Genomic DNA, 12618 nt, shown 5'->3' with positions numbered 1-12618 from the left:
AGGTAGCACTGTTCACAGTGCTACAGGCCTTCAGAATTCGGTATTTTACCACCCAATCCAATTGGGTGGTAAAATACCGAATTCAGGTGTGCATGCACATCTGTGCATGCACACCTGTGCCATGTGACACACAGACATGCCCTTAGGGCATGTCTGTGTGCCACATGGCACACATGCCTGTATTTGGGGTGCTAGAGGGTGTCAAAGTGACACCCCCTGCACCCTTGCTGAAATCGGTATTTACCGAATCGGTAAATACCGATTCTGTATTGCCCATTGATTCCTATGGGCTTCAATGCCCATAGGAATCAATGGGCATTACCGAATCGGTATTTACAGAATCGGTAAATACCGAATCTTAACGATTCGGTATTTACCGAATCTGAAATACCTACATCTCCCCCCCCTATTTTACCACTTCTTAAATACCGAATCGGTATGATTCGGTATTTAAGAAGTGGTAAAATAAAATTACCTACATCTGCCCCATAATCTCCTAAGGCCACACTCTGGACTCTGCCGGACAGGAATGCTTTAAGAATGTCGAGCGCCTTCTCTTGTACTCCGCAGGCCTTCAAACGGTCAAGTAGGATCCCATGGTGGACCGTATCGAAGGCCGCGGAGAGGTCCAGCAGCACCAGGGCAGCCCTCCCTCCTGCATTGGTCACCGCTCTGATCTCCTCAGTTGTTTTAATGAGGGCGGATTCCGTGCTATACTAAAGTCTAAAACCATGTTGAGAGGGGTCCAGAGATTGAGTGGCCGCAAGGAAAGAGCTTAATTGAGTATTCAGGGCCTTTTCAATTAGTTTAGCTGGTAGAGGGAGCCTTGCTATTGGGTGGTAGTTATTTGGGTCCCTGATATCCAGGTTAGGTTTTTTAAGTAGGGGCAAAATCGAGGCATGTTTCCAACACGCTGGGAAACCTCCTGTCGCAAGCATTTTGTTAAAAACGGTCACCAGCGGTGTAATAATCGGTTCTTGGGCCATTTTTATCACAGCCACCGGGCAAGGATCTGACGGAGCGCCTGATTTTGCCGCTAACAGTAGCCACCTAATTTCTTCACAATTTACTGGCGAAAAACAGTCCAAATTTTGTCCTAAGGGTAGCTCCATTACGTTTTCTGGAGAAGCCGCCTGGCAATTCATCCTCTTCTGACTCGAGAAGGCTTTGAAAATGATCTCCACCTTACCTAGAAAGAATTTGGCAAGCTCTTTGCATAATTCAGAACTCGCGGGGATGGCCGCGGGAGCCGGGTCAGCCAGAGCAGACACCGTTGTAAACAGTTCCTTCGCGGAGTTCTTAGCAAAGTTTATGCGATTAGTATAGTACTCTTGTTTTGCCCTCCCCACCGTTTTTTCATATGCTAGGAGGCTTTGTTTAAGAAGCATTCTGTCACTTTCCCTGTATTCCTTCCGCCAGACCCTTTCCAGTTTTTTACATTCCAACTTGTGATTTCTTAATTCCTCAGAAAACCACGGTGCTGAGGGCTGGGCTCTGGCCAGGAGATGCAGTTTGGGTGGGGCGAGGATGTTGCAGGCTTTATCAATCCAACTAGTATGGGCGAGAGCCGCCGCCTCCACCTCTAATGGTAGGGGCTCCTTGGAGGAGAGAAAATGATCTTCCAGTGCTCTACCCTCAACTTTGTTCCATGCCCTGCATATCCTGGCTACTTTAGGCGCAATGGATAGCCAATGGAGCTCTTTTGAGGTACCTGATGCGGATTAATATTTAGAAGTGTTCAATGCCAATTCAGCAGACATCACTTTTATCCTGTATAGTCTTTTAAGCAGGGACTCTGGAGCTCCAAGCAACAGAGCATTACAGCTATCAATTTTGCTCAATGCTACACACTGCACTACCAGTTTTCTGATGAGCTGTGGAAGAAATTGAACAATTCTTCTCAAGTTTCTCATAAGTCCATGGCAGATAGCTGCCTTTTTATTGAAGTGAAGATCTGGAGCTAGGGTTAGTGTATGTACAGGTGGGGTCAGGAGTCAGGGTTGATCAATGGAGGGACCATTGTTCTGGTGCAGGGCTCAGTAGTCTAGGGGATGGGGAGAGGGAAAGGTGAAGAAAAAGGATGGGCTGCATTTTAGGAAGAGAGGTGAAGCAAGAGGGCTCGGGTGCTGAATTAGATCTTGCTGGTCTAGAAGGAGAAAATGTATGCCCTTCAAATCTCAATGATTTTAAGTTGTTATTTCACTAGTGCACTGTGTGTTTAATACATGGAACTGCACTAACAAAATGGAAGAAAGATTTATTTTTGAGCCATAAATATGTATTGCATGGGGAACATCAAAGGTAGATATTGCCTACTTTCCCAATCTGTCTCATTTCAATTGAGTTGAGGCTGACAGACAGCAAATTCACAAAATGAAAAATAGATACGATTAAGCTTCACACACAGATTTTACCCCACGTCTACTAAAGCTACTGACATACCTGATATTACCTCTTAAATGTTACTTAGAAAATAAAAGTAATTTGTAAGTAAGTTGATTTGTTTTTTGGACTTTGACAATACATTTCTCCAATAACTGTCAATTAACACTATTTTCTGCCTTGCAGGACGCGTCAATTGCCCACAGATTCCACATCATGCGCGAAAAACACCCTGAGAAGTTCAACAGTAGGTAAGGCTCAAACTAAAGCACCTTGCAGAATCTGATGATGGGCAGCTATGGCAGCATATTAAATGATAACAATAGGGTTCAATATCGCTGCTTCTAAAATTGATAATTCTTTGAAGTGAGACTACTCTTGGAAATATTTTAGTGGAACACTTTTACATTCTTAAAGTTTGCTTCTCACTGGAAATGTCATATGTATCGTTTGAGGAAAATGTTCATTACTCATAATACAGACGAAAATCTCCTTTTCACTACTTGAAAACTTTTGTAAACTAATTAAACCAATGTGTTTCCTGTTAAGTTGAGGGAGAATTTAACATGATGATGTTATTGCGGATGAGTGTGGATGATCTGAACTAACTACAGCATCATCGTCAGTAAATAATAATAATAACATTTTCTGTGATTCGGAGCATAGTGGTATTAACAATATTTTACAATTGTTCATTGCAGTCTTTGGAAACGACTTTCAAAACAATAGCATGTCCGTGTTTTTGCAGTGTGACAGTGTAATTGACCATAGCTACTTTACGATAATTGTGATATGTGTAGTTGCATTCTTCCACTATTGAGCTCAGGCAACATTTTGAGTTTGCTTTTAGAACTCCATCGAAGCAAATGGCATTCCTTGCTCTTTCCTCACTCTGCTCGCCAACCCCTTAACCTATCCGGTTTTGAGAGGGCCCGGCACTTGCAAATTGAAACAGTGCATGCATTGTTCGAATGTTGTGGAAATATTGTCTATTTAGAAATCACCATACTGTATGGTATCAGTAATTTGAACTCTGTAATTCTAATGTTCTGGTATCACAAAAGTAGGGGTGAGAGCCATAGTTTCTAAGCGGTTGAAGTTTGATTTTGAAGGATTGACTTTTAATCCAATCGTCCTAACTGTATGAAATGTGTGTGATCTTGGACAAATCACTATTACCCTCCTATGCCTGCTTTATCTGGAGACCTATCACACTGAGGACCACTTATGATTGCTTTTGAGAAGCAAATCTAGATATCTTGGAAGCACACAAAGGTATTTCAGCTAGTGGTGTTGCACTATAAACATAGTCTCGGTAATTCAGTTCCATCTGTGGGTTTATCTATTATTTTGATATTTAAAAAGTTTGGATAGTCTAGACACACCTCTGATTTTACTTATTTGGAGCACCCCCAGAGGCATGTGTACGGAAACTCCTATCAGACCTCCCAGCCACTGGCTACACCTGCAGAAGACGGTAATTTCTGCATACCTGCACAGAAAGGACGAGCAGGGAGGTTCACAAAAATTCAGAAGATCAGAAAAATCGGGGTGATTACATTCTTTCCTCTCTTTTCACAGTTTGCTCCACAAAAGGAGACGCCATGACGGAATGGGCAAGCATTAATTAAAAATAAACGCACAAGGAAAACCTTAGTGGTGGCTAGTCATTATATTTTCAATTTTATTAAAAAAATTGTATGCTTTTTTCTTTTCAAAAGTTTGAGCATTGACCTTAGACGGCATTCTAGCCATTTTGTATTTTACTGTTTTATATAGCACGAACTTGGCCACACTGCACTAGAGAGCACTTTACAAGAAAACCAAATTAGGTCACAGATTTTTTAGGCACCTTAATATTAAGAGTTTTGTTCAGCATCACAGTTCGAAACCCAGTCTCGGCTCAAAATCCTGTTACCACAGTTCTAAACTCTGCAGCCATATTTGCTAGGCCACATTTCCTCTCTGCTATCACAACGGTTCAAATCACTTCCATGAGCAGTTTTGGAAGACCTAGTCCTATGCAGACTAATCTTCTTTCATTGCCCAAATTACATTTCTTATCTTTGTGCTCTGGATTTTGCCTGGCTGGTTCTAGAGAAGTTTAGCTTTTTCACATTCACAATGCTGTCACTAATTCCAGTGCTTAATTTGTGAAAAATGGAGAGTCAGTGATCAAGTCTTTGCTCAGAAGTCTCCAGCTGGTGGCAGCGAATTTAGGGGGTGTTGAACACTAAGGCTAAGTCCAACTTAAGCTATTTTATCCATCTTTAGGCACTCCCACCACCTTTAACTATCTCTTGCACGCTGTTATTCATACCTGCTGAAATCAAGCTCTCACTAACTCTTTTAACTCTTTTATTCTTCTGAATTGAATTGAATTGAAAAATAATTTGTATTGCGCAGAACAATGACCCGAAGGTATCAAGGCGCCTAGCAAAAAGGTCAGGAAGGACCAAGAGGGGAGACATAGATCTTAAACATAAGCTTGCTTGAAGAGAAAGGTCTTTAAGGCACTGCGAAAAATCTGTAGGGATGGAAGGGATCTCAGATCCAAAGGAAGTTCATTCCACCACTTAGGAGCCAGAGTGGAAAAGGCCCTACCACCCCACCTGGCTTTCCATACCCGGGGAGCTGCAAGAAGCAGCTTCCCGGAGGAACGCAGGTTTCTAGGGGGAACATAGTGGGAGATAATGGATCCAATTCCGGTGTCGCTCTTTTTAGCAATGGCTCTGTAGGTCATACTCAGGACCTTAAACCGAATACGCAGTTCCACCGGCAACCAGTGCAGAGTTTTCCTGGCAGCCGTGGCTGAGGAGCGCCTAGGGATATCCAGAACAAATCTGGCTACGGCATTTTGGACCACCTGCAAGCGCTGCAGCTGTCCTTTATTGAGTCCCGCATACAGCGCATTGCAATAGTCCAATCGCGAGCCGATGAGAGCGACAGCTATTTGTTTTCTTGCCTGGAGGGAAAGAAATTTCCTAACCCTACGGAGAGTATGAATCAAGCCCCAGCAAGTGGAGACAGTTCTGCTCACCTGGTTGCCTAGGTCAAGGGCAGGATCTATTATCACCCCAAGATTTTTAGCAGAAGAGGTGGGGGAGGGACAAGTACCAAGGGAGTCAGGCCACCAGTTGGCTGACCAGATGTTTTCTTTTCCCCCAAACACCATCACCTCAGTTTTCTCCCCATTCAGTTTCAGAGAGTTCAGAACCATCCACCTGCCGACCGCCTCCATACAAGATCTAAATTTGGAGGCGATTGGTTCATCTGAATGGGGTAGAGAAACGAGGATTTGAGTGTCGTCTGCATACGAGACTACCTCCATCCCGAAAGATCTTATAAGTTTGGCCAGTGGGGTAACATAGATATTAAAAAGGGTCGGGCTGAGAGCCGACCCTTGAGGAACCCCACATAGCACCGGACGGGATGGAGATAGAAACTCCCCAAGTTTGACTCTTTGTTCCCTCCCTGTAAGAAAGGAGGTCAAGAGATCAAGAGCTGCGTTCTTCACCCCCACCTCCCTCAGCCGGGATGTAAGTACCGAGGGGGAGAGGGTGTCGAAAGCCGCCGTTAGATCTAGCAGGACCAGGAGAGATGTCTGGCCCACATCTACTGATGTACGGATCTTGTCAAGTACGATGGTGAGGGCTGACTCAGTACTAAATTCCTTCCTGAATCCATGCTGAGAGGAGTCTAAGCATCCAGAGCTTTCGACAAAGGCGGCGAGATGTTTGTTGAGATGAGTCTCGAGCATCTTGGCAGGAGCGGGGAGCAGGGAGATAGGCCGGAAGTTTTTTAGAACCCCCGGATCCAGGGAGGCCTTTTTCAGCAGGGGTTTCACTACCGCCTTCTTCCACTCTGCAGGGAAGACACCATCTCTAATGGCAAGATTCATTATCTCCACCAAAGGGGGCAGGAGGGTCTCCCTACATTGTTTAATGACCTTCAGCGGGCAGGAATCCAAAGGAGATCCGGACTTAGTCTTGGCTAACAGAAGCTCAAGGTCTTGTACGGTCAGCGAGGGGAAGGTGTCCAGAGTGCAAGGAGTGGAGATTTCGGTGATGGTTAGACTCATCTCCACACCAGGTGTAGGTGCACTGAGGGCAGCTCTTTGTTCCTCCAGGGCTAAGTAAATGTCCTGGATCTTAGAGTGAAAAAAGGAGGCGATCTTCTCACAGAGGTCCTGTGAGGGGATGACGGGGTCAGGGACTTGCAGTCTAACCAGGGAGTCAACAGTTTTAAAAAGTTCCTTCGGAGAAGAAAGCGAGGAGGTCACTGTCACGAAGTATTGTTGTTTAGCCTGCAAGATTTCCGCCTTGTATTTTTTAACCAGAAGTCGGTGCGCATCCTTGTTTTTAAAATCCCAACTGGCATGCCATAGTCTCTCCATTCTCCTCACTTCTTGCCTAAGAAGCCTAAGGGAGTTAGAAAACCAGGGGGCAGAGGGTCTCTTTCTAGCGCGGCGTCGGGATTGTTCTGGGGCCAGTTGATTCAAGGCCTCAGTCGTGACCTGGTCAAAATGGGCGGCTGCAGTCTGAACGCTGCACGGGCCAGAGATGGCAAGGTTTGCAGCCCAGGGCACGAAGGAGTTGCTGTTGATATTCCTAAAATTCCTCGTCGTCTCTATAGTGTGGTTTGCTGGTATAGGGGGCTTTACCCTATGATGATTCAAAAGAAAAGGGACCGCCAGATGGTCAGACCAGGAAAGATGGATCGGATCCTTGGTAGTCAGACGGGGATCATTGGAGAAGATGCCATCTAGGGTGTGTCCTGCACGGTGAGTAGCTCCCAAGACACGTTGCATAAGCCCGCAAGATTGTAAAGCCTCAGTAAGACAGGAGGTGTCAGAGAGGTCGTGTCGTTCTAGGTGGTAATTAAAGTCACCCATGATGGAAAAATTATCTAGACCAAAGTAGGGTTCAAGAGATTGGAGAAGGTGGTGCGTGAATTGAGTTCTCGAGCCGGGGGGACGGTAGATAAGAATGCCGTTAAAGAAGGGGCGTTGTTCTTCCTTTATTGAGAAGTGAAAAGCTTGAAAACTATCAGGGAAATCAGTCAGAGGTACAGTGTGGCATTGAAGGTGATCCTTATAAAGGATCGCTATCCCCCCTCCCACTCGTCTCTGCCTATCGAGTCTGGCCAGGCAGTAACCTTCCGGAACAGCCTCTATTAGATCTGGGTGTCTCTAAGTGTCTTGCCTATTGCACATTTTGTTAACTCATGATGTTTAATTCTTCCCATGATGAATTTACTTAGTAGGTTCTTCCTTGGCTGCTTGCTACCACCAGAGCTCATGTCAAGAGCACAACAAGCACAATCAAACGTTCTCGCTTATAACTGAAAGTAACTCGATATTGATGGGCAAACAGAGGCGCTCAGACACTAATCATATATGCACACCATTTCTCATTCTGCCCAATCAAAACATATACTTCTGACTCCCAACATATGGGTGGAGACAAAGCCCCTCTCTAGTGATGCTCACATAATTAGCGACAGCTGCGCTGTCAAGCCAGACTATATAAAACACATCAATAGCATTATAGAACTGTTTCCATGTCACAATATTTGTAAGCCTCAACTCAACACAAATGTTATCAAACTTTACTGTATTGTGGGACAACTTTTCTGAAAAAGACTGCTGGTCGGTCAGCTAAATATTACAGAACAACAAGCAATACAATGCATGTTATATGATGTTCCTAATGGTAACTATGGCTATGGTATAGAGATGGTTAATCCCAGAGGGTGTGTTGATGAAAGTGAGGACTTTCTACATTTTCCACATTGTCACTATGGCACTATTCTAAATAAACTGTTAACTAAACTGGATTTAACTTTGTTAAAATGTAATAAAAACAATTTGAATGTTATTTGCCCCACTTTCACAGGGAGGGATGCTGGGACTTTTATTGATCATATTTTGTATTCCAGTAGTGGGGACTTCCTAAACCTATGTGTTAGAGAGGAAAGTCTTAGTGATCATAACAGCCTTTGTGTTACCCTACCGGGACGGGGTGTAAATACAGTGACTGGAGAAACCTGTTCCACCAATATAGTTCCGATTAGACCAAATGGTCTAAGGATTAAATGGACAGGAAGCAACTCCATGGCCATACTAAGGGAGGTTATGGATAACGGTAAAATCGAAATCAGTTATTGTCTAAAAAACGATATTGATCCAGATTTTTTGTTGACACAATTTATCAGGCTTAATACTATTATTAGTGCTATTTTTACTAGAAAACTTCCAGCTAAAAGAGTTGAAAAATTAGGTTGGTTTGACAAATCCTGTACAGTAGCTTTACGGGAATTGAAGAAAACCCTAGGTATTAAACCCCGAGACAACAACAGAATAAAACAACTAAGGGCTAATTATAAGTTGGCAATCTCTAACAGAAAAAAGGGTTTACAAAGTGAAGCATGGGACAAGCTGAGGGAAGCAGCTGAGACTAAAAACTGCAAGCTTTACTGGGAAACAATCAACAGTCCATTTTTGAATACTGAAGGAATCCCGGAAATAACTTCTTATGTTGCCTGTGAGGAGTGGATTATCCACTTTACTAACATTTTTAACCCTGAAGGGAAACCCCTAACATCACCAGCTAATGAGCCCTCCTCCTGGACACCCCTACCCCTGGAAATAACTCTGGAAGAGGGATATGAAGGGCTCCTTAACAGCAAGGGAGGGAAGGCCCCGGGCCTGGCGGGGTCCCTATTGATTTACTAAAAGCCGAACCAAATTTGTGGGTTCCTATACTGGTGAGGACTTTTAACTGTGCAGCAGAAGGTAATATCCCTTCCTCTTGGGGCCAATCAGTTATTATCCCCCTATTTAAAAAAGGGAGCAAATCTGAGGCTTCAAACTACCGTCCGATTTCTTTGTTGGACGCCTCAGTAAAAGTTATGAGCAGAATTATGCTCAAAAGATTAGAAACCTGGACTACAGATATGGATATCTTAACAAAAGTGCAATATGGTTTCAGGAAAGGTATGGGCACTCTGGAGCAATGTGTAAATTTGGACCTTATTATAAAGAAATATACTGTAGCAAAGGACGGCAACCTCTTTTTATGTTTCGCTGATTTGAGCAGCGCGTTCGATCTAGTTGATCATGCCATTCTTTGGAAGGTTTTACTTGAGTTAGGGGCACCAAAGGAAATAGTATACTTTTTGGCTAGGCTCTACGAAAGACTTACTTGTAAAATTCGTTATGGCACCCTAGGTGAATGTACGCCATTTCTTAAAGTTTCACGAGGCATTCGCCAGGGATGCGTGTTGGCCCCCCTTTTATTTTCTCTTTTTATTAATCATATTGATTGTACCTTGGTTAATACCCCAGCAGATGCCCCCCTGATTGGAGGAAAACCCGTTCCAATATTATTATATGCGGATGACGCTGTCCTTTTATCCCGTACCCCAATTGGTTTACAGCGATTAATTGATAGATTTATGCTGTTTATCCAAAATAGAAGGCTTCGCGTGAATAAATCCAAGACGTATGTAATGCAGTGTGGGCAGTCTACTAATAAACTGAAGTCCAGTTTTTTCTTAGATAGTGACAAGATGATACAGGTAAAAACATTTTGTTATCTGGGAATTACCTACGCTAATGATAGGTCATGGATACCCGAGTTTGATAATATCCGGATGAAAATGCTGCGAATCACTAGCAGCATTTTTCGCTTTGCATCCAAGCTCGGATCCAGAAGTATTTTAGATATGATTAATATATACAACATACGTTGCGTTTCCTCCGCATTGTACGGGGCGGGTGTGTGGGGCCACACCGAGGGCCTATCGTTCCAAAAGGACGAAAATAAGTTTAAAAAAAAATTGCTATGCCTTCCCCCCTCCGCCTCTGTCCAACTAATTCATGATGAGGTGGGAATCGAGTTTATTTCTGACTTAGCAGCCGTTCGGCCACTTTTATTGTGGCGCTCTATTTGGGCCAAGTCAGAAACTCGTTTCACTCAAGAAATTATTCTTGATTGTATAGGCTTGGACTATTCACTTCGCATTGCGTGGCTGAAATACATTCAATTTTGGTATAAAACCCTTTTCGAAATTGATGTTCTTCTGGACCCCGAACTGGCGGTTGCAATTCCCAAAAGAGAAATCAAACAAACGTTTCTAAACTTTAAAAAGAAAGGGCGAGATAAGGTGTACGGCAAGTTAGCCACCGTGAAGTTTTATAAAGAACTAAATTTAACTCCGGGGTTTCAAGCCTACCTTTTGAATGTTTCTCGACCATCCCATCAGTTTGTACTAACTCGTGTTAGGTTGGGCATTGCACATCATCTTGTCGCCTTTCCAGTACAAAAACTAAGGTCTGAGACTCTCTGCCCTTGTGACAACTTTTCACGCCAAAGCTGCTGTCATTTTTTACTCTTTTGTAAATTTTATCACTCTTTAAGAATAAGGTATCTTAAACCCATTTTTATCAAATACAATATTCGATCTTATAAGAGTGCTCTAGTGTTATTATCTTCCCTAGAGAATGTGGATATTTTGTTTTTTCGTTGCCACTTTTATACTGAAGTGTACAGCTGCCAGGAAATGTATAGTGTTGCCATAATTATACACACTCCTGTCTGTACACATTTTCTTTCCTTTTTTAACAGTATATCGTATTCAATTTTAAATTATGCCCATTGCCTGAAAATGTATGGTCCAACTACCTCTCCTTTTGTATTGTACTTTGTTTTACCTCGTGTTAAATATTATAATGTACAGTTGCCAGGAATAGTTTTTGGCGTGTTAATTATTACTATTCCTGTCTGTACTTATTATTTCTGAGTTTGTTTGAGGTTCTTGTTTTTAGATCATTTCTTAGTTTACTTAGATTATTTGTGTATGTAATGAATTATTTTATGTCTATGCTTGTGTGATTTGTATTTTCAAATCGAATAAAAGCTTATGACTTGACTTGACTTACAGAACAACAAGCAATACAATGCATGTTATATGATGTTCCTAATGGTAACTATCACTTTTTCAGGATACAATTTCACTGTGCAAATATAGGGACTTATTTTGATGGCGTTCGGAATGCCTCCGAACTTTGGTAGGAGGCTTTCCAACCGCCATCGTCGATTTCAATTCCGACTGGATGATTATAAATTAGCTGGTCGGAATTGAAACTGACCGGTCATTCCAGCTGGCTTCCGATGGGTTTAATGAGCCCATCAGCCAGTCGGAGGGCAGCCCATAATCCCAAGGGGCGGCCTTTCCTCCCTTGGGATTAGGATACTCGGAGTCTAGCAGGCTTTCTATGCTGGGCTTTCCGACCCGGAAAGCCTGTTAGACAGCGAGTATGGGGATCCCTAGCAGGGCCCCCTTTCCTTTGTAGCCTCTGGTTGGTGGCCGAGGGGGCACCAACGGTGCCCCCCTGTTAATCCATACACACAGTGGCAGGCACAGGGTGCATAGATTAACATCACCTCTCATTTCCCTATGGAAGTAAGTGCTATGGCCCATTTGCAGCTGTAACACATGCTCTCATAGGAAATGTCGGAATGCAAGTTAACAGTGTTCGGTCACATCCTAATAAGGCTGTCGGGATCCCCTACCAGAGGTTTTCGGTCCTGTTTCCAAGACAGTGTCGGACAGACACAAGTCCAGCCGACATTGTATTCAACCCTTTTGTGTTAGACCATTACAAAACTTTAACCTAAGCTGTTTTTGCTGCTTTTTGTTTATAGAATACTCCATTAGCTAACACCTTACCTTGAGAAAGATTGATGAGAAATTGGGCTTTCAAGGCTAGTATTATTCATGAAAATCATTATGTGGCTCAGATAACAATCCCATGTATTTTTGATCAGCACAAAGACTGAGGTTGATGTCATAGGTGTTTTGAAGATGTTAGCAATTTAGAGCCATACGCATGTGTGGAAAAATGTAGAAAGAGAGTGCAAAGTTGTTGATTCTGTTATTAAACAACGCCATCATTATTAATAATGAATTAGACTCAAGAATTCATACACAACAATGAGCTCTCATGATAGAACTGCATAGAACTGCAGATAAGTTATTGTCAAAATGTGCGGTCTCAGGTGCATTACGTACAGTATTTCCTCTTTATCTAGTTAAAAAAATAGTCAGAACTATTCAGTGATTTCCTTCCAGGCGATACTAGAGTCAACCAGTTGCTACTTGTTATATAAAATAGTACCTTTTCCAGTCGCGTCTGCCAAAGTAGAGTGAGAATACATAGGACGATGCCAC

The 12618-nt window shown here is 43.0% G+C and overlaps 1 protein-coding gene across 2 annotated transcripts in view; it reads left to right on the top strand.

Moving 5' to 3' along the window:
• Window positions 1-12618, top strand: part of DGKB (diacylglycerol kinase beta) — a 1755973-nt gene that overhangs the window by 898661 nt on the left and 844694 nt on the right. For both annotated transcript variants that reach the window (XM_078663763.1, XM_078663762.1), the window contains one exon: window positions 2569-2633. In XM_078663763.1, coding sequence (XP_078519889.1) covers window positions 2569-2633 — 65 coding nt within the window. The remainder of the gene's footprint in view (window positions 1-2568; window positions 2634-12618) is intronic.

The sequence above is a fragment of the Lissotriton helveticus genome, chromosome 10 (assembly GCF_964261635.1).
Source record: "Lissotriton helveticus chromosome 10, aLisHel1.1, whole genome shotgun sequence".
Lineage (NCBI taxonomy): Eukaryota > Metazoa > Chordata > Amphibia > Caudata > Salamandridae > Lissotriton > Lissotriton helveticus.
Note: the sequence above shows the minus strand (reverse complement) of the source record. Positions and strands in the feature narration are given on the sequence as shown.